Source organism: Coffea eugenioides, chromosome 8 (genome assembly GCF_003713205.1).
Source record: "Coffea eugenioides isolate CCC68of chromosome 8, Ceug_1.0, whole genome shotgun sequence".
NCBI classification, from domain to species: Eukaryota; Viridiplantae; Streptophyta; class Magnoliopsida; order Gentianales; family Rubiaceae; genus Coffea; species Coffea eugenioides.
This window is the reverse complement of record NC_040042.1, coordinates 8,638,714-8,664,766: the sequence shown is the minus strand read 5'-3', so window position 1 is coordinate 8,664,766 and position 26,053 is coordinate 8,638,714. Positions and strand designations below refer to the sequence as shown.

The window sequence follows — 26,053 nt, the reverse complement described above, 5'->3', positions numbered from 1 at the left end:
AGCAATTAAAATAAATTAGATCTCACAGTAATTGTTGAACCAAATCTTTAGTTGTCCCCTTGACTAGAAAAGCTTAACCACGCCTCATGAGAAAATCTCCCCGTTGGGGAATATTGTCGAACACCTGGCGTGTGTCAGAGGCCAGTCTAAGGAAAGAAAGAAAAGAAACTAAAACTAAACTAAAACTAAACTAAAACTAAAGCCCTAGATATATATCCCTTGCTTCTGTACGTTGTCCCCTTTTAAAGCAACAAAAGAAAAATGACTAAAAGCTATCTAGGTGGTCCCCACACATGTGGACAAAGCCTCCCAAGTACTTCTTGTTCCAAGTCTCTCTACGTTGCTTTCTTTGAAGCCCAAATGACCAAATGCCTTTCACTAACTTGTGGTCCCCCACCAATTCAAGGGCCCAAGGATTGAAGCCCTTAGAAATCTCTATATTTTTCATAAAGTCCCTCCTTTTTGGTAGTTTTCTGTTTCATTCCTGAAATTGATTCCAAATACCAAATATGAGTAAATATCAGCAATTAACACAATATTTGTCAGGGATAGAAGGGAAAATTAATAATAAAAATACTAACAAATTATACCCTATCAACCTACCATAGTGGAATGATACACACAGGGCTTCTGCTATCATTGTCAAAGCATTCGATACCTTGGAGCTTGAAATACTAGAAAAACTGTCACCGATGCAACTCTGAACTTAATACAACCATGGTTTTTGTATTACTTAAAAAGAGAATCACATACATGCAGCTAATTTGCAAATAACATCCTCCGCATGAACTATCATACAAGGCCATGATTTCTTTCGTCTCAATCTATGCATCAACTAGTTATAATACAATGAGCTTTGATTCATTGTGCCAAAGTTTAGCATGAAAAACACAAAGAACTGCACTCAGATGCCTGCTCATATACCAAAGAAATGAGTTCCCTACATGGAGGGTGAGGGCAATATATAAATACAAGGTCAATGATCATCTAGGTGTGAGGGTGGAGATTACTTCACTGCCAGGGTCTCTGCCAAGGGAATCATCAGAGGAAGTGTGAGGATTTCTCGTTGCAGCGGATGAAGATAAAATTGCATATCCTCCAGGGCTAGTGGCAGAGGATTCTGCTAGTTTAGCTTCAGGCTCTGGCATTAGTAGCCAAATGTCTTCAAGCTCTCTCACCACTTCTGCCATTGAAGGTCGGGCCCCTGTCTCTTCTTCACAGCACTTGAGAGCTAGAGTCATGAACTTCTCTACACAGTCAGGGAGATGAGATCCTATATGCTTATCAATGACCGAAATCATCCTACCCGAACTATAGGCATCCTTCACCTGGTTCATATTTTGTTTAAAGTCAGTTAAGAGAGACATCTCTGCCGCAACAAGGTGAAGTTCAAGAGGATGATCAACAAGTGGCTTAGAATATGCATGTGAATATGTGATCAGTATATTGGTTACTTTCACCCTATGACGACAAAAGTGTGAGAAATTACCTCACGGACAATGTTTTTGCCCTGTACAATTGGTGGCATTCCTGTCAACAGCTCCAGAAATACCACACCCAGGCTATAAACATCACTTTTATCAGTAAGCTTACGAGTCAGGAAATAGTCTGGATCAAGGTAACCCTGCAAAGATATTCTCCTCGAGTTATCACATCTATAATGGAGTATATATGCTTGCCTATTCTTATTTGACTGCATGATTACAAAAGGGAGCAGGTAGCTCTTTGAATGTGAATTGACAATGTATTGCATATTATTTCATCAACAGGGTGGATGATAACATTCAGAACTTGAACAGAATAAACAGATCAGAGAAAATTGGATATTGACTTCCCAAGGGGGAAAGAAGATGTTAATAATGGCTCTCGTTCACACAAAAAAAAAAAAAAAAACTCGTCTGCTAACTGGATCATGCTTACCGGAGTCCCCTTAACAACAGTAGATACATAAGCAGGAGCAGTTCCTTCAAGATCAGGAATTGGAGCAAGCCGTGAGAGTCCAAAATCGGCAACCTTAGCTGTAAAGCCAGAGTCTAATAGTATGTTTGTTGCCTTGATATCTCGATGAAATATAGGAGGATTAGCTTCTGTATGTAGGTAGAGGATTCCCTTAGCTGAACCTAACGCAATTCTCAACCTCATAGTGAAACTAAGAGGCTCCTTAGACTTGCCTGCGATATACAAGCAACACACCAACTGTACATTAATAACCCCTAAAATTGCATGTGAATGACCAGCTGAAGTAATTTGCTACTCAGATAAACTATAAGTTCAGTACTCTATGACCTGTGGATCCAAATTTTGTCTACTCACCTCCCCCTTACTCCTAAGCGGGTCCAGAGGAAGAAATATAAAACAAAGAAACAAAATGTTCCGATTTGTATCAAGAAGAACCCAAACACACACTTGGCGGTGTGCCATTGTGTCATCCTCATTGTAAATATAAGTGAGGGTTCATACTAGGTCACATAGGACTAATTTTGTGCAAGAAAATGTCAATCAAGAAATAGAAAAGCATAAGTAATCAATCAATAGTCAGAAGAAAATTGAGAAGGCAGTTGACGTAAAGTACCAGACAGGTGATCCCTCAAGGTACCATCAGACAAGAATTCGTAAACCAACATCTGCATCATAAAGCACCATGAACATGGGAAAATAATCATTATCCATGAACACGTGATTTTAACTATATAGTCTGTTTTGTACAGCTGAGGAGCTTAAATTGCAAGATGTTGCTCCTTGCTGCAACCCCCCCTCCCGGTGTTTTGATAGGTTTCCTAGTAGAATTGTACTAAAATCTTGATTTTCACAACAATGGAATGCAAATCCTCTGTCCAAGCCTCAAGTGTTACGTCAAGAAGTCAAACATCCACCTCAAGCAACCATCATTGCCTTAGTTCCTCCTCCCCCACTCACCCCGACCCCACAAAAAAAAAAAAAGAAAACATAAAGAATTGGAAAAAGTAAAAAAAGAACTACAGTGCTGAAAAGTTGAAAAAGCCTAGCTGATGTTGAATGTGATATTCTACGGGTACCTGTTCACCTTCTTCATCGCAGTATCCAATCAGAGAAACCAAGTTTCTATGATGTAATCTTGATAGGAGTTCTATTTCTGTAAGGAACTCCTTTTCACCTTGCATTGAACCCACTTGAGCACGCTTAATGGCAACAATATTTCCATCAGCTAGAATGCCTTTAAAGACTTTTCCATACCCTCCTTGTCCAACTTGGCTAGAGCTATCAAAGTTGTTGGTTGCAAGAGCCATTTCTTTGTAAGAAAATTTTTTCACACCATCAATTTTGACCGAGATCTTTGACACTGCAAGTATAGCATGAAATATTACAAAATGATAGATTTCAACCACCATATAAAACTCTTCTCCTATCAGTCAATTAACAAGTATAACAACCCACACAGCCCCTTTAAATTTCATGATTTGTGATTGCAGAAATAAACCTTATTGCATGCAAATCAGTATTCCAGGACATACCGAACTAAAGGAAGAAACATAGGGAGGCCATATCAATCAGTTTTTTTAACCAATTGATTAAAAATTAACTTTAGCACAATATAGGCTAATTCAAGGAGAGGATATATTTCAAGCTTCAAAGCAATCCTTTTTCTTCGTTGTACGATCAACAACTGAACGTATACTTGCATAATGGCATGCTATCAGGAGTTGCCTTATACACCACCACTAAGAAACAATGATGAACTTTAATCTTCGTATTGTCACCAAAATCTCCAACGATAGGAAACTCACAGTTATGTCCTTTTGAAACTGCATGATGTTTCCTCTTGCGGAATCTCAAGATAAGCCACAGCATACAAGCACATAGTATAGCTGCAGCAGCAATGGCCCCTGAAACAATGCCGCCTATGGCAGCCTTGCTTAAACCAGAAGCTGAAGGAGAAATTACTGCAAGTTAGAAGAAAAATTTAGGATTAGACTAGTTTTTCAAAATTTATGGGGACATGCAGATATGAAGTACTTTGTCCCCCTGCCTCTTTGAATGACCTGAACAGGATCAATAACTTGTCCGTGATGAAATTAAATGCACAATTTCAGTAATGTCAATAGACCATGAGACATATAGAAAGGCCAATAGACTTTCACACTGTAATTAAACTTACAACCACATAAGATAACCAAAAGCACAAGTCTCGGAACTTGTGGTTATACAATTCTAAGTTTTTAAGTACCACAACCACTATTAACTAATATATCAGAATTGCATTATATGCGGTAGAGTGGAGAACAATCAGCATCAAGTGCCGATGCCTTTATGCCTGCGATGATATACCAATGGCCTGATACAATCAAAATCCTTACAATAGGCTTCCTTTCCTATGACAGTCATATTTATTATGTAGTTACTTTTTACGTGGACTAAAACAACATTTTCTTAGCACCATGTTTCACTTTGTTCCATTTGGTGTACAAAACCATTGTGGTTAATGTAAGTGTAAATCACAGTTACCTGCTGATATTGAACCATAAAACAGGGATTATGGGAGATATCTGATATCATCTGTTTCTGTTTAACTTACTATTTCTTTAGTTTATTGAATGACATCAAGATTACGAAGCAACTGATGAAAACTTTTATAGCATGATATGTAATTTAAAGGTGGTGGTAAATAAAATTCTATAAACAAGAAGGGAAGTCCTGCAGTTACAGTAAACCTCAACGGAGGTTGGTCCAACTAACCTGGTAAAGAATTCAAAAGGATATCAGGGCTTTTTAACAGTTAAAAGCATACATAATAAGTTGTATGGCTTCTTTGTTTCAATGACACATCCCTCCCAAAAAGTCAAAACAAATATGAACCATGATACCATATCACGCAGAATAGGAGACAAACCGTCATCATAAGGTTCCGGAATAGTAAAGTTTAGAAGTTCCGAAGGACCAAAAATATCAGCATCGGGAATCTCCCATGATGTGAACATTGTCTGAATTCGAAGAACTTCACTCTTACTGAACAGGTTCAAGTAAATATTATCATATACTGGAAAAATCTTCAAGTACATCCTCAGTCGAGGGCCCTCTTCCCATGCAGTTGAATTGATATAAAGCTGATAAAGTTCTAGTTGCAAAACAGAGGTTAGATGCAGCACAAACTGATGGATATAGGGCCGGAAATCTTGGAAACCTGGACTCTTCAAACGATAACCAACATAGAGAGGTAAAGCACACAAGCAAGGAACAGGAGATGCTGGTGCAAATTCATAAGGGGCTGGGCAAGCTTGAGGAGGGCAAAAACTGGAGTTTGTTGAGTTAACGATATTCCCAGCATCTTCGTCTTCAGTTCCACAGAACTTGGTTAAGGTAACATTTGCGCACATAGGATTTCCTTTAAGCCTGGAAATTTATTGAAACAAGTAGCGGGAAAATAACATAAGATACATTGCAAGGTTTATAAATGACCAAAATATATTTTAAACATTTGTACAGGGTGAAAATGCTGCTTCTAAGCTACAATTCATTGTCCTGAAGGTAATCCAACTAACAAACCTCATCGTGACATTTGAAGGGAGAATAAGTCTGCTGGAGACATTTAAAAACCTGTTATTCTGCAGATCTCTGGAGCACAAAACAGATTCATAATTAAAGTAAAACAAAATTTCTCCCTTGTTGATATTAATGTAGTAGGAGTGATCCAGACAAATATATAGATATACACACACATATATAATATTGAGTTAAACTTTTTTTTATAGGACAACATGGCAGACCAGTGTTTCCATACAAACCATGTTTTGGAGGATGGAAGGAGCATAGCCCTACCCCTGAGGGTGAGATGTAATAAAGAAAATGGATTGCTAATGTTTGTGAACTTACATTGTAAGTGCTTCATTGCCAGTCATAGTCGTATTTGGCCAAATAATTGATGGTACAGAACCATTATACAAATTGTTTGCAAGTGACCTGCAACATGAATAATGTCCACTTAATTGATTGAGTCCAATTAATACATGTTTCCACCAAAGAGATTAATACACCTAATGGATATGAATTACACCATGAACGGAAAAACTAAGCAGCAGCATTTTCTTGGAACACAATATCTGATTTAAGAATGAATAGATGCTTACAATCTTTGCAAATAAGGTAGACCTGACAAGTTCATAGGAATAGTTCCAGAAAGATCATTGTGTGATAGATCGCTGCAGCATGCAAACAGTAGCTGTGGGTAAGCGGAAGAATTGTTACAATCAATAATTAACATGAAACTGAGTAAGTACTTCTAAACACCAATATAACAGGAATTTTATTCTATTAAACACCACAATGACAAAAGAGTTTGCTTACATAGTTGTGATATTCCCAGAGATATTACTTTGGGGCATAAATCCACTTAGCCCATTAAAGCTGAAATCTCTGAGTTGAAGGTATAAATCAGTCAGCATAGGAATTCCGAACAAAGTAATGAAGCAAGAACATTTAGAGACCAAATATAACTGTGGATCATTCACCTACCAGCGTGTCTAGCATAGGATGACTTACATATATAAAAGGTTAACCATGTTGCTCAGGTCTGGGATCGGTCCTTGCAGGCTGCAGTTCCGGAAACTCCTGATACAGTCAGGAAATCTAAATTGTTACAAATCTTTGCTCAAAAATTTCTCCAACATGTCTGCAGTTCCTAATCTATGTAACTTTTTTCCATCCATTGACTGGAAAATTTTCATCAAAAGAAATATTCCACATTTCTTTTGATGCAGGAGTATACTGCATAGAATATGGGATACCAAATTAAATCGAATATCTTTTATCACATATCCACATCCATGGGTACAGTCATCGTATGCCTTACGCTTTACATGATCAGGCATTTTTTAACTATAACAAAATCATGAGCATCTGCATCATGTGCAAGACCTTTGAAACTTACATTTTCAATACATGGGAGAGGTTCTTGTAAGTACCGGGTATTGAAGTCCCACTGAAATTATTGTTATCAACTTGACTACAACATGAAGGAAAAGAAAGTTAGATGCAAATAGAGGCAAAACAAATCATTGCATTCACATTGTTGGAGTTTTTAAAACAAAAAACTAAAATTGATTAGTTCCATGACATACTAAATGTTGCAGTTATTAGTGCGATATGCTCAGTTGCAAAAGCATTTGTGCCCTCTAGTAAATAGATTTAACCATGAAAAACTTCTTTGCCTACATGAATAACTTATGATGTCTTGCTTTTTCAATGAAATAAAAATTGGACTTAATTGAAACTGCACAATTACATATCATAACCAGCTCGATTTCAATCATCTTCAAAATATTCACAACTGCAAGAATAAAAGATCCACATCCAATTGAACATTCAACAGACCCTCCTTAGAATGCAGGATTTACTAACATAATGCAGCCAATAAGCCAAATAATGGTAAAAGTTGATGCATTTGAGACCTATTTACTCCTGAGGTCTCCGCCCTATCGTTTGAATCTGCTATCATTATATAAAGAATACATAGGCAATTAGCTCAAATCCTAATGTCAGTTAGACGCTAACATTAATTTCTTGTAGACTTGTTGAACCTATTTATACTATTTTGTCATTTGTCCATGAGACAATGCAAAATCCATCTAGAAAGTAATCTGCACCTTCCTTTCTAAACTGAAAAGGAAATTAATTCTTCTTTCTGTTGCCGAACTCCACTTTACAAATATAACATAGCACACCAAGTTTTCACATGGAAACGGAGCAGCAACCGGTTTCCTTCTTTGCCTTGAAGGAGATTGTATCTCATCTTCAAACCGGTTCATTTCGTTAAAGAAATATATGTGACACGATTTTTCCTTCAATTTCAAGTTTTAATTGTATTTATATCTCTAAGTTCTTATGCATACCTTGGACATTAAAAGGTTATATATTTTCATTGCACAACTCAAGACCACATCTATCCAAAGTTACAAAATCCTACTATAAGTACTAAATGCTACTTTCCAGAACAGTTGTATTGAAAGCTATTGAAATCTATAAGTCCACATCTTTAAGGACTTTGAAAGACAGGGCGAACTCTTCCTAAAGCAAGCAGACTTTGGATACCTGGAAAGTACAAGCAAAAGAAACTTTTAGTCACATCGAGTGAGCAAATATTATCACTTGGAGTTTTCTTAACCACTATACCAGATGTCACTAAATACTGCTAATTTCAAGTTGATTCCCTTGCACAGTGTGTTACTCCGAGTGACTTCATCCACTAGATCTGTCGATCATCTTCTGTCATAACTGATAGGAGCTTGGGTATTGGCATTTTCAAAGCAAAAGTAGGGAGTTTTATGTGCCCATTTGAAAGGAAAATGAACTACTAGCAAGCAAATGAACATATGGGAATACTTGATGTTCCAAATGCTACAGGCAGTAGCTGCTTCAATCACAAGACAGGCATTTTTTCGGGCCATATTCACACATTGCTTATGGTGATTAGGAATATTACTTCAAGGTTCTCGTTGCTTAGAATGTGAAATTATCAGATCTCTGTGATTTCTCCCATCAAAAGTTTGCAACACAAGTATATACTCTCATCAAGACTTCTCCTGTGATTGCCTTTTCCTGCTTTTATTCCTCTTGCAAAATTAAGCGAATGCATTCTTTGAGAATGCCTACTTTTGATATCCAGATGAGCAACTTCTTTTAACAAAATCAGATAACCCGAGCAAATGAAGATAATGTGCAAGCAGAGTAATTTGAGATTAGGCGTTACAGAGACACATAAAAGCAATAACAATGAACTCACGTGACATATGTGATGAAGAAAGATAGCGTACAGTATAAGCAAATTTGGAAGCAAGGAGAAATCCGGTGGTAGATACCCTGACAAATTGTTATTATCCAGTAACCTGAAAAATATATGCCATTTACAATTCCTAAATCTCAAATAATCTAGTGCAAAATGTATTATAAAAGAAATAAACAAATAAAAACTCAATTTCTTACTCACAGGTGAACAAGACTCGGAACTCTAGATAGCTCAGGTGGGATTTGACCGCTAAGTGAGTTGTTATTCATGTGGCTGTTGGAGTGTAGCGTAACAAACAAGAGGAAATGAAGTTACTGATTATAGTAACTAGTAACAAGAAGACAGATCCAGTTTCACTGCAGTATGAAAGTAAACTTGAGGCCAAAGGGGAAATTGGAACAAGCAAACACAGAGAAAATTTCTCACAGGTGCTTTGCCACCTTCAAGTTTGAAAATGATTTAGGTAACTGTCCAGATATCTGGTTCTGGTCAATTTGTATCCTTTCCAAGTTTTCAAGGTAACCAATCTCTTCAGGCAAGGAACCAGTGAATTGATTACCACTTAGGAGCCTGTAAAAAGAGAACAGTTACAGGTAGGCCAGATAAAAGTGGCATACTTATTTTTGTTAAACAAAAAATGTTTTGTGATTACAAATTTGATTCCATCATAGCACTAAACTAGAAACAAACAACAACAAATACCACAGATTTGTTAGAGAATAGAAGCATTCAACTAAAGCTGCGTTAGCTTACAGCATTTCTAAGTTGGTCATATTCCCTATCTCTTTGGGTATTGACCCACCAATTGCATTCCACATGACATCGCTGTAAAACAAACATGAAACACGCATTTATAAAACAAAAAAGAACAATAAAGTTGCAGCGACCCAATGAAAAAACCCAAAATTAATTGTCTTGGAAAACGAATCATTTTGCATTTTCATCAAACAAGTTCCAAAAAGAAACTCCAACTTACAGTATCCTTAAGTAAGCTAGACGGCCAACCTCAGCTGATAAGCTTCCTGACAGGTTCAGGTTAAGTAAATGCCTGTTCAGAGACAGAAACCATTGAATATCATATAGTTTTAAATCAACATGAAATATAAAAAAAGAATTTCATTTCCAGGTGAGTACTAGATATGTCACATAACTTCTCTAAGATGATTACTAAAGCATATGAGTTCAAGCAATTGCAAGATACTTTTGGACGGAAACATTTGTAAGATTTTCTGGAAATTTAAAACAATTTTAGATGCATAGAGCAGCAAAAAAATTGAGCATCTTGCGAATGTAGATCTTATACAGGTAAATAACTTCCCTAAACATGCTTTCCTCTGTCAACGTACAAGACTATCAAAAGGAGAAAGTTAGTGCTCCTTACAAGCATCATTTTCAACACTACGAAAACTTTCCATAATTTAGAGTATAATAACAGGCACCATAATTACAGCATATTGCATTTTGTTGCTTGATACACAAGACATGATGCACTGGATACTTGTCATCGTATACATGTAAATGATCACAAGAAATTTGTTCACATAAGAAATCTCATCTAGGTTATCCATTCTGGGGTCTGCTCCGTTACAACCAAAACCATTACTACAATTTGTTTCCAATTAGAGGTTTCAGAAAAACATCAGCCCCAAAAATCTTTGAATCCAAGAAAGTTACTGAAAACTTTACCAGGCGGGATAGTTATTGTCAATTCCTGTCTACTAATTTGGATTGGGCCCCCAAAAAGAATGCAGCATATGCCATGCACCCACATCCTTCGCAGAATCTTACCTTTCATTTACACAGCCCAAAAGATGCAAACATTTTGTTTCTGTTCCTCATCACTAATTCATCGATATCTCAAAGAATATCCAGGAGCCAAATTGATCAAAAATTTTCCAAGCATCAAAAAGATAGTTTACCTAAAGTACTTTCTATTGTTGTTTAATGGAACAGAAAATTAAAGATTAGGCTTGCCAACTCGGTCCTCCTCCCCTACCATGGAGGCTGCTCCAACATCTTGTCATGGATTGTATACCCACCAACTGATTTACAATGAAAATACACTGCAGGCATGGGGCCAGGCTGCGAACCCAAAAGAGTCATCAATTAAGGCCCATGGCATAGCTTCAACACATATTTCCAAATGTTATATGCACAAAAGTGCAACACTTACTCGTCAACATTTGTGGCCCATAGGCATGAAGAGCAGCTCACATAAGACACCTAAAGAACTTAAGCTATATATTCTGCAATTCCCGTTGCCAAACAAAGTATCCTAGAGATTGGTAGGTTACACACACTCCTGAAGGTCAAGGAATGGTTATGAGCTATCTGAAACTCAGCACTGGTAAATGGCAATCCTCCCATAAACTCCGTTCTTTTTTGTTCCGGTAGTCCTCTCAACAAAGAAAAAAATGCTACTCTGTAGTACAAGTAATATCTATATGCAGTGTGCATACATGTGCGTGCGTGCCTGTCATTTTCAGCCAAAATACGGTACTTTATTCCTGAAGAATGCGTTCATGCTAAGTATGCTTTATGCCAAAATCCAGTTCTATTATTTGTATTGTTTTACCTACGAAGGATATATTTTGGAAAGCAATTACTGCATGATAAAATTACAATACCAAGGGTTCTGTGTGAAACACAAATAGTAAGACATATGAAATTGGCATCCAAATATATAGGTTCAACAAAATAATAACAGAGGAAAGATAAAGCTCGGGAAAGAATAAAATCATACAATTCTCTGACATGATGATAGCCATTAGCGACTTGTCTATCAAAGCACAGGACTCCTCTCCAATTTGAAACACATGGGTCTCCTCTACTCCAGCCACTGAGAATCCCATTTGGATCAATCAAATTTAGCTTTATAGCCTGCAATGCTCTGACTGCATGTTGAATTCAAAATCTTGTTACGATTTCATCATGCAACTGAAATATTTGTGCAAGTTAGATTAGCTTCTTCTTTTTCTTTTTTTGGATTTTATAAATTTAATTGTTGGGATCTTTCCAAGTTAAATTTCAACAGCTACAAACTTTGCTGCAAGCTCCTGTATAGAAATGGCATAGAAATGCAGATGCTTAAACGAAATTCCTCTTGCATGGTAAACATCCTGCGGTTGTTCTATTATGATTATGTTACTTATTCATTTGATTAACAGACTAAATGTCAATTAGCCAAAGGTTTTGAATATGCACACTCCCTCGAAATCTCTCTGCTCAATAATTAATATCACATAGTATATCATATCCGTGATCGGTTGTCACTAAAAATCTTTTCTATATTACTAAGATGACGGATGATTCAAGCAAAGTGTGGTTAATCAAAAAAATGCGGTGTTTGTGGAAACAAAATATATTAGAATATGTACAATCCCAGAAGCTCTCAAGTTGAACTTCTCATAGTCTACAGTGAACATGAGTCAGATCAATTGATCATGCAGAAATTGATAACAAATTCAGTACGTATACATCTTGATGACGACTCATATACGGCTGTAAAATGCTTCATATACATCTGCACAGTTTTCTACACAATGCATTATTTGCAGACAACATTAGACATCATAATAGAGCTGCACAACTTTAACCATTCATAGATGGATCTCCGTTTTAGTTTCATGTAGATAAATTACCTTCTGTAGGATCTGTTACTTGGCCATCTGCTCCCGCCAGAAGCAAAGCCCAGAAAAGCCCCGCAATCGCACTCACTCCTAGTATCGAAACTCGTGAGCAGGGCATTGATGTAATCCCAAGAAAATTCATTTGTCCACAGTTGTCCAACATCTCTTATATGTCAAAGATGCAAATGCTATCCTTGAAAAAAAAAGGGATATTTCATTTAAATATGATTTGCAAGTATCCTTTCAAAGAGAGGTAAAAAAACAGACAAACAACAATTCTTCAACCAGAAAATAAAACAATTATGTTAGCCTAATAACTTCTGGGAACTTGAACAAATAAATTCGGAGAACCCTATGGTGTGTTTTGGGGCAGTCCAAGAAATCCCAGTAAGCTGATTTTGTTTTATCAGTTGGGTCTGATGATCACTGGTGCCTGGAGAAGGGCCAGAGGGCAGAGAGGCGATACTGACGGAGTCCATCCCAGTTGAAAATTCTGACTTTTGACCCCAACCGCTCGCGATGTGAAGAAGGCCAAGTCTTGCACTCTTGCTTGGATGCATTTAATTAATGAATTATTGGATTGGAACATACCATCAGTAATAAGCATTCCTAACTAATTCATCAGAACTCATCTCGGGAAGTCTCTTTCTCGCGTCTTGCAAATGGGATATTTATTTCCCGCCAGACATTGGCCATTGGCCATTTGCCTCACGAGAATGAGCGCCTTGACATCTTCCCGGCAACTTCGAATTTCCTTCTGTTATGGACCAGAAACCAGAGGAACCAGAATTGGCATGAAGCAGAATAAATCAAGCTTAATGAGATGGAATCAGTCAACAATGAATCAATGAAATAGTGAGCGAATGAACTTCAGCTTTCATTAATTGAATTCTGGTAACGTGTTACAAGAACAGAGATAATGGATTTAGCTAAGAAGGTGGAAGAATTTGAAGGAAGATTTGGGAGGGAAAATTGAGGAAATGCTCCTCAGCAAATTCAGATGAATCTGGACGAATGATTTTCAAAAACTGCCTGCTACTTGAGCAGAGAGGCCTCCTTATAAAGCTAACAAATCCTAACAGATTACTAACTAGGCCAATAAAAGCAAAACATGTGTCTTATTGCATCTGCAAGTTGCATCTACAAGTTGCCGCGCTTGAAGTTCTGTTAGAACAACTGAAACCCCAGGAAAGGCGTGATTCGTCGGCCACGCTTTTGACAACCTCTTGAACCAATGTCCACGCCTTCAGCTCTTGGTATCCACGCCTTTATGTTCTTGCTTCCTGGTTTCTGCTTACTCACGCCTTTTGTAACTGTTTTGCCCAGTGATTGCGCCTTTCTACTTCTGACATTCACGCCTTCTTTGTTCCTGCTGCATAAGTCTTGCTTCCATCTTTAGATAGCTTCTCTACTCCATCACAATACCTCCCCCTTGCAACAATCCTTGTCCTCAAGGATGTCGAACAAAGTTCCAGGCTTCCAAACAAAGTCTTCAGATTGATATTTGGCAATTCGCAGCAAGCAAGTAGTATAAGGAAATAGCAAAGCTTGCTGATTCTTCTGAGTTTGATAAGGTTGGTGGTCAGCCAGGCCTTGTGGCTCCAAAATGTTTCCCACCTTTAAAGTTTTAAATTGCCCGTCACTCCCAAAGTCAGGCCCTGGAATTAGTTTTAGCTGAGCAACAAGAGCTGAAATTCTAGAAGTAGCACCACCAACCATAAATAATCTTTTAAGAGCAGCTTGATCCGGATAATGCAAACCAAGGGATTTCTCTACTGCCTTCAAATGGTCTTGCAGGTTAGCATCAACACAACCAAGCAAGGTTAGAAGTCCTGCTGTTACTCCTGGATTTGAAACAGATAGGAGAATTCCTATGTAGCCATTACAGGCCAAGCCAGCCAGAAATTGCAGACCAAAGTACCTATTTGTTCCCTCTTTTAATTCCAAGAAATTAGCAAGTACTGATATAGCTTTTACTGGTGCATGTACCTGTATGATATCCCTATCTTGAAACACTATTGCTGGTAATATGCCGTAAACCAATGTGCTATTATCCTTACTAAAGTCAATTTGACTACACCATAACAAAGATTGGGAAGATATCTCATTAAGAAGTTCACTTTCCCCAACCTCCATAATCACAATTTTACTTTTGTGACCACATATAGCAAGAGTAGAAAGTTGCCAAATGGAAATACGGACACCATAGATAACTGTTGTACACTTCTCTACTTCTCCTTTCTGTGGACATCTTCTTTCAAGCAATTTGAAGCTGCACTCCTGTACATATTTCAATTGTTCATTGTTGAAGTTTTCAAGCAAGATAACCTCACCGGGGTTGAACACGAAAATGAATGCATTTGCATCCTTTTTCACCCCAAGTGCAGTGTTTTTCACTATCCAAAATGAAGACAGAGAGCAGTACTCATCCACAGCAACATTAGGATTGCAGTCCTTACTTAATTTAGGCAACCCTTTGATCAAGCAAACAAGGTGTTCAACTATTGCAATGTAAAATATACCTTGCATCGAAACCGCACCAATTTTAGAGTCATTACAGTCTTTGCTCATTGCTATTTTAGTACCGCCTCCAGGATCAAATATCAAGTCATCAAGTGGTCTATTTTGTTGCGAAGGAACAATATTGACAGCAACATCATGCTTTTGCTCATCATTATCCATTTTCACAAGTTTAGATGCTAACATAGATTTTAGATATGAAGAACAGTTTCCAAACCGATAACCACTACAGGATAACTGATTCCAATTGATTTTCACCTCAGTGAACTTTTGCTTTACCTCGCGGCTGACCGAAGACCAATTTCTGGGACAATGGAGCGGTGAAGCAGAGTTAAATATTTCCTTGTCTATAGAGCCTTGTTGCCAAGCTAGCTCTCCTATAATCAATTCATAGCTAAGCCCTTGAGAGATAACACAATCGTTGTGAGCCAATCTATCAAACACTTGGTTTATAGCTTTTTCTTCTTGATAGTCCCTTGCTGATGTCTTATGTTGGTTCTCCTCTATGGCCTCCTCAGGGGAGCCATTTCCAAATCTCTCACAGAGAGCATTGCAGAGTTCTTCCCAAGGAGTATCCTCCCTTCTACTGAATACACCATGGAACCAGATATCTGCCTTATCTCTGAAATAGAGTTCTGCAACCTCAGACCTCATTTCCTCCTCTACTCCATTGATTTTGAAGTACTTGTTGGCTTTTCTGATCCACTCCCTGGGATTCTCCCCTGTGAATGGTGGCAGGTCCACCTTGGGCAGCCTAGTGAATGTCCTGTTTTCCTTGAGCTCAGATCTATCTAAAACTCCTTTCTGCACCTCTTTCCTCCTGCCTCCTTCCTGATGACCTGAGTCCAGCTCTGAGCTGCTGCCTTCTGTATCCTTTCCCTTATCGTTCAATTTGGCCAGCATTTGTGCCATCATGCTCATCATGCCTTCGTATTTCTGGTCCAGATTTTTGAGAGCCTTCTCAGTGCTCTCCTGCCTGTGCTCCATGATCCTGACAGCCTGGTCTAGTCCATCACTTCTGTTAGCAAAAGTTCTAACTACACTCCCTAACTCAGTGATTTCTTTCCTCATTTCGTCCTGATTCTTAGTCATTCCCAATGGCTCGTAGCTAGCTCTGATACCACTGTTATGGACCAGAAACCAGAGGAACCAGAATTGGCATGAAGCAGAATAAATCAAGCTTAATGAGATGGAATCAGTCAACAATGAATCAATGAAATAGTGAGCGAATGAACTTCAGCTTTCATTAATTGAATTCTGGTAACGTATTACAAGAACAGAGATAATGGATTTAGCTAAGAAGGTGGAAGAATTTGAAGGAAGATTTGGGAGGGAAAATTGAGGAAATGCTCCTCAGCAAATTCAGATGAATCTGGACGAATGATTTTCAAAAACTGCCAGCTACTTGAGCAGAGAGGCCTCCTTATAAAGCTAACAAATCCTAACAGATTACTAACTAGGCCAATAAAAGCAAAACATGTGTCTTATTGCATCTGCAAGTTGCATCTACAAGTTGCCGCGCTTGAAGTTCTGTTAGAACAACTGAAACCCCAGGAAAGGCGTGATTCGTCGGCCACGCTTTTGACAACCTCTTGAACCAATGTCCACGCCTTCAGCTCTTGGTATCCACGCCTTTATGTTCTTGCTTCCTGGTTTCTGCTTACTCACGCCTTTTGTAATTGTTTTGCCCAGTGATTGCGCCTTTCTACTTCTGACATTCACGCCTTCTTTGTTCCTGCTGCCTAAGTCTTGCTTCCATCTTTAGATAGCTTCTCTACTCCATCACACCTTCATCCCTGTCCCTCCTTAATTCCACCGATGCAAGTAATGGTTCGAAGACTCGGCCGAGACGTCTCGGTCTCGGCCGAGTCGTCTCCGTCTCAGCTTAGCCCGAGACGAGACCGCGACGAAACGTTTCCGAGATACGTGACAGGCCGAGACGTCACCGTGAATGGTTGAAACGGCCGAGTCACACCGAGTCATCCCGAGTTAACTTGAATTTTTATTATTTTTATTAATTTTTAATTATTTTTATTTATCATATTTTTTACAATTTTTAGAATATTAAATATTTCAAAAATTCACGTCTCGCCGAGACCGCGACCGATATGTCGAGACCGATGTGGAACGGTCCAAACCGCGACCGCGACCGTGACCGTGACTTTGAACCATGGATGCAACTGTGTTTACCTTTGGCCAGGCCTCGTGGATCCCTGCTATAATTACCAGCAAAATTTTGTGTAAATTGCACTTTTAAGTTTATGTTTCTATTTCACTTGGCAGTTGGAGTCATTTGCAATCCTGTGTATCCTCAAAACCTTTACATGTCCAACATTCTAAACTTCCTCTTGAACCAAAGTCCACGATAATAACCTGAAGTTAAATGATACAAATAAAAGATGTGACTTAATTTCCAGAAACTGAAGAGGGCCAACGGTTAGCAGCACTGGGATCATGGAATCAAGTTCTTGGATGACTCGAACCTCCAACTCACGGAATGCATGCATAATTACTGCAGATCCTTTATGGGATTCCCATATTGCTCTTGTCCTAATGTGAACCATTACATCAGTTGAGTCCCTAATGTGAGGTACGGTAGAGAGATCCTACAATCTTATGAGTTGAGAACAAGAACATCATGATCAGTTTCTCACCATACTCCTTTAACAGATTAGTGTGATTGGGAGCTGGCAAGTGTTGGTGTTTCTTAACTCATCATCCCGAGGAAAAATCCTGGGCTGGGTTGGTAACAGGACAAAGCGGTTATTTTTTTTTTAATCAGAGGGCAATAGTTAGACTAATCTATTTTTATTTCTACTCTAACCTACACCAAGGGATGGGAGAGACCCAATGAAACTTAAAGAAATCGACAGAAACTGAACTATTATGGAACTAGACGAATGCACTACACATACATATGAATTAGAAAAAGTCACGTATAATAACACATTAATAGAAGATAAGATTTTAAATTTTTAACCTCTTCGCTCGTTAAAATTTAAAATCTTTGGCGGTGATTAATAGTGCGAAGAGCCGTTGGTTGACAAAGCGGTTATTTGAGCTGCCTTTTTTTTTTTTTTTTTTTGCGAAACGGAATAAGACACACACACGCGCACAATAATACAAACAGACACGCAGGAGTTAGCAGCTAACCGACCCGAAGGTAATCTAAGCAGGACTCACAAGACACATCCATCCCGCCAATTGCTATTTGAGCTGCCTTTTCTCACTTCATTGAAATCGGCAATTCTGACTCAAGACAGGTTGCATGAGTGGGTCTAGGGCCCCATTGCCCTGGATGGAACTATCAAGAAGTTGACTCAGTGGAAGGCATGGAACTGGTCATGTCTGGTGTTCATCCTTTCTGATATTATTTTAGAGGCTGCCATCATTGGCTGTGTGGAATAATCTGCTCCTCTAATTAGGCCTTGCTTGGATTGCTGTTTTCCGTAGAAAAATTTCGTCATTTTCCGTGAACACATTTTCCTATTACCTTTTTTCCTCACATACATCAAATCGCTACAGTAATTTTTCCATGAAAAATGACGGAAAATGCAATCACAAATCTGGGTATTATATATGTCTTCAATTACTAATGATTTTTCCATCAAAGTTTGCAAAATAACTACCATCATTTAAGTGAAAAATAGGTTAAGGATTGAAGTGTTTTTTGGGTAAAAACATGAGGGCGATGGAACTAATGCTGTCAGAAAATGTTATCTTCAGCAATAAGTAACTGAAAAATTCATTTTGTTTGTTACACTGAATCTTATGTACTTTCATTTCTGTTTGTTAAGTACTAAATCCAATATATTTGAGTGTATATGACATTAAATAATAAATAAATAGCTTATTACCTATAAATAAATTTGAAGTAAGTCTTGTTTATAAAATTTAACGCCATCCAATGGTGACAGTGTATATACTGTCAGTGTATATAAGATTTACTATTTTTATTTTTATTTTTTTAAATAAAGGGTCACATATTGGGTTGTGTGGTGAGCACTTTGAAAACAGTCACCGCCCACAGAGGTTACTACAATTGCTATTTTAGAATCGCCGTACAAAAAAGGAAAAAAGGAAAAAAGAAAAGAGATGAGGAATTAGAGCGATTATTGCGTAATTGATGGGATCTTTTTCCTCTTCTTTTCTTTGTTATTTCACTACAAGTAAACTTAAGTTCGTCATTTTTTTTTTCTGTCACAATTTTTAAGGTAAATGTCAAGTACAACAATGTTCACCTCATCTGCTTAACACCAATTTTGGTGTCCAACGTCCATGACGATTCTGTTTGTAGTGGAAATCTTTGAGACATCAGAGTTAGTTTATGAACGTAACCGATCAGGAAAAGTGAGATGAAAACTTGTTAATGGGATCTGGAAGGAAAGAATTAAAAGTGCAAATGGGAGGTGCAATTAATTGTCTGTCTAACTCGAAGGATTAGTGGGATAGAGCCTCTTGGATCGTGTATGAGCAAATACAGATTTTCTCCATTTGGTTATCAGGGGTCAATTTGATTTTCTCCAGGGGTTGATAATGTATGACAAAAAGGCGAGCATAATCACTTCCTCAATAATGGAGGAGAAAACAAAGAGATTAAAAAACGCAGATGTAAGCATGGAGTGGTATGGTTGCGGGCTAACGGCAGGGTTGGGTGGGGGCGTTGATTGTTGACCTTAGTAGTGTAGTTGTATAATAAACTATAAAATGCCTTCAATAATTGCCGTCGCCTACCAATGTTAGGACGGCCATTCTTCAAAACCTTTCATTCTTATATGCTTAAAAAAAAAAGAAAAAAATTTCACTCTTATAGTTTGTGCATTCAATCGTTGCCATCGCCTATCAATGTTACGAAAAATGTTGGATTGGGTGGTAAAAGTAGAAGGTTTTGGATTCAAAATCTTTCACTTATTAAAAAAATAACGATGTGGCAGCTGGAAATTCCATGAGAACGAGGCCTTCCTTTTCTCACATAAAAAAGAAGAAAAAAAAAGTAAAAAGGGTTAGAATTTGACATTCAGCATTATAACCTGCTTTATTAATAAGTTAAGAGTAATGGAGGTAGTGATAGGTTGGATAGTTTAGAGGAGAGAGTGTAAATAAACGATTTTGAATTCAAACCCTTTCATTTACATGGTAAAAAAAAATGTTGAGAGTAGTGGGAATTTGCTATAATTAAACTCCCTGCACTTTATAAATGAATTAAATATTGAAGAGTACCATATCCTAAATAAGTTAGTTTCATGATTTTTTGGTCGGTAACTGTGTATAACTTGATATTGCAACTCTTTTTTATTTTATGAATTAGTACATCCAATAAAAAAATCTTTAATGAATTCATATATTCAATAAAAAAAAATTTTAACTTCACATAATCTGAGCGTAGTCCTTGGACTCGAGGACCTGATCAAATGTTTGCCGACGCAGTATTCCATGCCAAATTGCAGTATTTTGCATTTAATAATGCAGACAGGGACCTCAATATATTCCAAAGGTTTGCTTTGCTTACTAGATGGGAGTTCGAAATCAATAATATTAACTCTCTAGGAAAGGATAAGCACAAAAGAACATCAAAGGATTATAACCCCCGTATACAATTACAAATATGAAAAATAGAGATAATTTATTTATAGAATTGAAAGAAATTCGTTACATAAATATGCTATTCTGATTTTACTTGGAGAGAAGCACCTGGACCACCTTCTCCAAATTGGAGTAAGAAGAGCCACCCGAACTTTTAGCTGCTTCTTCAGCCTTGTTCTTCCACTCCAAGGCTTTTTTCTTCATGTCCTTTCCCTTTTCTCTAACCATCAACTCAGTCACTAGGCTCTCAACCTCTTCCCTCTTAACATTATTGTCTATCTCCAATCCATTGCCCCATTTGGTGCAGCAGAACCAGCAATTGGTCTGTTGTTCGGCGAAAAACGGCCAACAAATCATGGGCACCCCACTACAGATGCTCTCGAGAGTTGAATTCCATCCGCTATGAGTTAAGAATCCTCCAATGGCAGGATGGCTAAGAACTTGTTCCTGAGGGCACCAGCTTGCTAGTAGGCCTCTATCTTTAGTTTCCTCCAAAAATTCAGGAGGAAGAATTGCAGAGTCGCCAGAGACAAGATCAGGCCTAATGATCCACAAAAATGTTTGTTTACTGTTTGCAAGTCCCCATGCAAACTCCACAAGCTGGTCAGCAGTCATAACAGTGATGCTTCCAAAGTTTACATAGACAACAGAATTGTGATCCTTTGAATCAAGCCATTCTAGGCACTCGGGCTCTTCTTTCCAAAGATTTGACCCTAAAACTGATAACCTCTCGTCTTTCACCTCTTTCTGGAGAAACTGTAGAGGCCCAATGGCGTAGATGGGAGGAAGGATGGCAGACAGAGCGTTTATAACATCATCTTCCAGCTCCTCAAATGTGTTCAAAATAATAGCTAAAGCCTTCTTGGATCTCTCAGTCTCTTGCAACACGAACTTTGTCATGTAGTCATCCGGATTTGTAGTTCTTAAGAAACTTGGAAGATCTCTCAGACGTATATCTTTCATCGCGGGAATCCAATCTATAGCTTGCTCAAGGTATCCATTTGACAAGTAACTTGCATCTGCAATTAACAAGGATTTACAATTTTAACTCGATTAAAAAATAAAAAAGAAGATACAGGAATTACTCTCTTAAATGCCATTAAGCTAGTTGCCAAGGGGGTTATATTATATCTATTCGCAGTGCAGAAGTTCAGAAGTCCAACTAGTGCTAAAAAGTCTCTCTCACGAGAGCTCAAAAGAGAAATACTACAAAAAGTTCTTGGGACTGAAGAGTACCTTTGAGTGGTGTGAGACCCTTTTCTATGAGCTTAGCATAGTGCATATAACCCAGGAATCCACATGCACTAGGAGTCCAAAACAATATTTCTGGGACGCCTAGTTCTGCGGCAGCTTCAAGAGTAAAGCTCATGACACCATCAGAAACTATGCAAGAAACAGGGGGAACTTGTGATGAGGAGGGATCATTAAGTTCTGCAAGGAGATCTCTAAATGGACCTAAGCAATGAGTAGTGGTGGATTCACAAAGGGAGGGAACGTCTTGGGTGGCATCAACATCAGAAGGAGGAAGCCCATCAGGAATGGCTTTAAACTGGAAATCAGGCAAGCCATTGAGGGCATCAGGACCTCTAGACTTGAGCAAACGTTTGTGGTTGAATTCTGTGTTAACAAAGGTTATATGAAACCCTTTATGATGAAGGAGCTTGGCTAGTTTCAGCATAGGGTTTATGTGACCCTGTGCTGGATATGGAATACAAACAGCATGAGGCTTTTCTGGCAGAGACATGGAACCCATTGCTTGTGTTTTTTTCCCCTTCACTTTCTTTTGTTGTTGGAATGAGTTTTGATGCTTAAGCCTATGGCTATCTATCCAAATTTATAGCGGGCGAAGCAATTTGTGAAAATTGAAAAAGCAAAATTTAGCGTGCGTAATAATGAAAAATTAGAAGTCAACGACAAAATGGTCTGCTGCCCCTTGTCGACATGGCAAGGCCAACCCCACAGTATAGTACCGCTCCGACTTTAATTTGGGTAAATTACTGCAAATCTCCATGTGATTTTATCTATTGATCACTTCTCTCCAAACGTTATAAAGTATTCACATAACCCATGTAGTTTAATTTATCAGTGAAGATTTGACGAAAAGTAGCTTCCGTAATATCCTCAGTTGAAATGCTAGTATTGTCATTTAGGTAGATAGTAATCATGATTAGGGATAACCAATTTACGTAAATTTATAGGGAGATTATGTAAATATATGCAAAGCAACGGAGGAGTTAAGTGGATAATGTAATCTTAGCACGTGTGTTTCTGAAACGTATCTAGGTCAATTGCTATAGCTTGAGTTGCTTTCATTTTTTCACCCTACATAAATTACAAAGAAGTTTGTGTAGATATTTTGAAACGTAGAAGATCGTGTGATAATATATAAAGCTATTATATTACACGAGTAGATGGTAATTTGCACACATTAAAGTCCAAACTTTCAAACGCTGGAAAATTAATTTCATCCTATGCAGGGAAGAAATCTCTGGACATCCTACCCACACGGATCACACAATGGCAAAAAAATGGATGAAGACGTAAATGATCTCGAATTATTGCAGATCTGATCCGTCAGAATCTGATTTTTTACAAGAAGGGTTATTGATGTGAACGTGAAATTGAGCCCAAGTGACATGCTTTCTCATTTCCAGACTTGCATACCTGTTGGCCAATGAGCATTGTTTGGACAGCCATTTTTTAAAGAAAAATTATTATATTTTTCGTGAACATATTTTCCAATCACCTTTTTGCCTCATATATATCAAATCGCTATAATAATTTTTCTACAAAAAATCTAGAAAAATGCAATCCAAACACAACCCAAATTATGAAACCAAAACCAAAAGTTGATTTGTTTGGTAGTCAATCTCGCAGTTAGGCTTTAATTGATGCTTTTGATTCAGTTCAGGGCGCCACCTGCCCTATTAAAAATGCAAATCATTGCGGAGACGCTTGAAAATTAATTGAAAAGGGACCTATGAAAAAGAAAGGGTGGAAGTCTGCCAGCACCGAGAAGAGATTATAAAAATGTTCAGAACAGACAAATAATGAAATATACAAGAACATATTGACCCCAGGATTTGTCACACATAGTTTAAGTGATCATGACAGCGAAAATCTTTTATTACTTTATCAATGTTTGAGCTTCATCCTTAAAACAAAATCTCTTAGGTTAATATGTATTTTGTACAGAAAGAAATGTCATTTTGTCGCTTCGAGAAAGGTTGAGTTAGATGGTAAGATAGATAATATTGTATATAAAAGATATTGAATTCAAGATCTTTCACTTTATAAAAAAAAAAAAAAACATCATTACTCTAAATTAATTTACGTACCCTTAGCAGCCTGCCCTCTTTGGTGCAATAACCCTTCTTCTTGTTTGATCGTAATTTACGTACTCTAGCAGCTTGCCTTATTTATGTATTTTTGTCAAAGTTATTGCAAAGCTATTGGGGTTTTTGTCAAAGTCTTTGATAAAATGGCAAATTTCCATTTCTAAAAAGGAAAAATTTTACAGAGTTTGAATTTCTGAAGGCGAAAGTTGAATTTGATAGTGGCGCTCTCAATAGAGACAGAAAGAAGCATATTTTGGTTTGACCAGCAAAGTGGCTATAGTGTACTGCTCATTGAAATTGTCACGCAATACGTCGTCCCAACTTGCAAATAGCTTGAGGGTTTGCATGAATTGACCAGAAAGAAGCATTCAATAGAGACAGAAAGAAGCACCCGCAAAGTGGCTATAGTGTACTACTTCTTGAAATTGTCACGCAATACGTTGTCTCAACTTGCAAATATCTAGAGGGTTTGCATGAATTGACCATTAGATCTCTACTCTCAATCTCTTTTTTTTTTTGGGTGTAATATCTATAGATACTATTATCAAATCATATCTACTTTGTCATATGAATTGGAAGAAAATATCTTGGGAATTCGAAAGCTAAAATTGTCTTACAATAAAGTATAGCAAGAATTCATAGATATTTTATATGAATTGGAACAAAATAACATGGAATCTTGAAAGCTACAATTGTCTTACATGGAAAGGGCAATTATCAATGACACCGCTGGACTCTGAAAGTTTCTTGCGTTTGTAAAATAAGATACCATATCTTCAACCTCATTATTTAAAAAAGATTTGTTGAACTGAAAAAAGGACACGCTTTGGACGCTGATCCGGACATCTGGGTTGGATGATAAAACAAAATTCTGATCTAAACAAAAATATAATAAGTGGCGTATTCAGACTTTGATACCTGTTAGAATTGAGTGTACGCATTCAACACAATTCAAGTTTTGGTCCAACTAAAAGGAATATCACCTCCAGTATTATTGGAGCATGTTATTTGTCAGGCTAATTTTGGATATATCTCAATGAAGGCACATAAACTCTACAGCATATATAAAGTTGAAGAATGAATCTTTGATATCTTTTTCTCTTCTTTTTTTTTAACTGTACCTTTGATGTCTTCATAACAATGCAAATTTGATGAAGTTGTAAAACAGGCAACTGACTGTTTGAAAACAATATATTATGAAGGGGACAAAAGAGTGTAAGGAAAATAATTTAGGAGTCCGGTGAATAGTTTCCTCTAAATTGTATCAAATTTGGTTGTCAGAATTGTTCTCAACTATGGAGTAAGATTTTCATGATGGAATTGAAACACCCGTTAACGCTGATAACTGTTGAGAAGATTGGAGAAGTATAGATACCTAGACTGAAAATTAGGAAGAGGAAGTTCAACTATATATACATAAAATTAACAGATGAGATGAGGTTAAGTGTTTAGGGTTTGCATGTGCACAAACATGTGGGATGTCGCCACCATGTCCAAAATCTCATTCCAATATTTGCTTCTGTCCCAAGACCAGGTTGTGATCAGAAGGATGGTCCTGCCTATTCGAAAAACGCCAATCCATTTGATATGCACACATTTCTAAACCCCATCAACCATTCTGCAGAATCTGCAGGAGTTGAATTGATCGTTGAATGGGTGCAACTGGGTCATGAGTTACACACAATCCAGTGGTCCTTTTTTTTTTTTTTGGAATAATGCCTTCAAGCACTCAACAGATCAGCAATTCAGGCATTATAACCATGAGGACAGCGATTTGTTCAACGCTGTCCTCATCAAGAACTGCAGTTAACAATTGAATATAACATAAAGCTAGTAATATAAGTTTGAGTAATGGATTCGTTGCATGGGTTAATTCGTCCAATTAAATAAGATCCTTTGAATAGATTAGTCTATCATGTTGAGGATTGCATTTATGATTTGTTTAATTATTTGTACTTAGCACAGCAGCCGCGGAACCTAATAAATAGAAATTGACCTTTATATTTTATAAAGTATATAATTCTGTGCTTTCGAAGATATTAATTTTATGCTTTTGTTTTTTGAGCAAAACTAAAAACTTTTCCATTGATCAAGAAATGAAGAATTGTTTGTACTCGTGTTTCTTTTCCCCTTTGAGAGATCATGCCAAATCAAATTGTGCATTTTCAAGCATAAAATTGATCACATCAATCGACTCTCTCTCTCTCTATTTCTTTCTTTTTTTGGAG

The 26,053-nt window shown here is 37.5% G+C and overlaps 2 protein-coding genes across 5 annotated transcripts; both read right to left on the bottom strand.

Moving 5' to 3' along the window:
* Positions 1 to 706: 706 nt before the first annotated feature.
* LOC113781019 (probable LRR receptor-like serine/threonine-protein kinase At1g06840) lies at positions 707 to 12,502 on the bottom strand. Its single transcript, XM_027326845.1, has 20 exons — positions 12,397 to 12,502; positions 11,499 to 11,649; positions 9,732 to 9,803; positions 9,509 to 9,580; positions 9,182 to 9,325; positions 8,957 to 9,028; positions 8,784 to 8,855; positions 6,902 to 6,976; positions 6,514 to 6,582; positions 6,319 to 6,387; positions 6,102 to 6,173; positions 5,848 to 5,934; positions 5,521 to 5,589; positions 4,868 to 5,367; positions 3,765 to 3,920; positions 3,036 to 3,319; positions 2,573 to 2,624; positions 1,921 to 2,171; positions 1,490 to 1,624; positions 707 to 1,328 (listed from the first exon to the last, which is right to left on the bottom strand). The coding sequence occupies exons 1-20, from the start codon at positions 12,500 to 12,502 to the stop codon at positions 984 to 986; spliced, it is 2,853 nt and encodes a 950-aa protein (XP_027182646.1). The 3' UTR covers positions 707 to 983.
* Positions 12,503 to 20,577: 8,075 nt separating this feature from the next.
* LOC113781457 (7-deoxyloganetin glucosyltransferase) lies at positions 20,578 to 24,766 on the bottom strand. 4 transcript variants are annotated; one of them, XM_027327394.1, is made up of 3 exons: positions 24,736 to 24,766; positions 21,724 to 22,218; positions 20,578 to 21,506 (listed from the first exon to the last, which is right to left on the bottom strand). In XM_027327394.1, exons 1-3 carry the CDS (start codon positions 24,764 to 24,766, stop codon positions 20,578 to 20,580), a joined length of 1,455 nt encoding a protein of 484 aa, XP_027183195.1. The 4 variants fall into 4 exon arrangements, with proteins under 4 accessions (XP_027183195.1, XP_027183197.1, XP_027183196.1 ...); XM_027327396.1 differs by lacking the exon at positions 24,736 to 24,766 and having other exon boundaries at positions 20,578 to 20,718; positions 20,755 to 21,506; positions 21,724 to 22,240; XM_027327395.1 differs by lacking the exon at positions 24,736 to 24,766 and having other exon boundaries at positions 21,724 to 22,240.
* Positions 24,767 to 26,053: the final 1,287 nt, after the last annotated feature.

Bases quoted from the DNA above. Each gene is read 5' to 3' on its own strand.
- LOC113781019 (XM_027326845.1), bottom strand. From the start codon at position 12,502: ATGCCCTGCTCACGAGTTTCGATACTAGGAGTGAGTGCGATTGCGGGG. The intron at 9,029-9,181 runs GTGAGAAATTTT...ACACTCCAACAG, and splicing joins TTGAAGGTGGCAAAGCACCT to CCACATGAATAACAACTCAC. The intron at 5,935-6,101 runs GTAAGCATCTAT...TTCATGTTGCAG, and splicing joins CTACCTTATTTGCAAAGATT to GTCACTTGCAAACAATTTGT.
- LOC113781457 (XM_027327394.1), bottom strand. From the start codon at position 24,766: ATGCGTACACTCAATTCTAACAGGTATCAAA. The intron at 22,219-24,735 runs GTCTGAATACGC...TGTCTCTGCCAG, and splicing joins CAATTCTAACAGGTATCAAA to AAAAGCCTCATGCTGTTTGT. The intron at 21,507-21,723 runs GTACTCTTCAGT...TGTTAATTGCAG, and splicing joins GGGTCTCACACCACTCAAAG to ATGCAAGTTACTTGTCAAAT.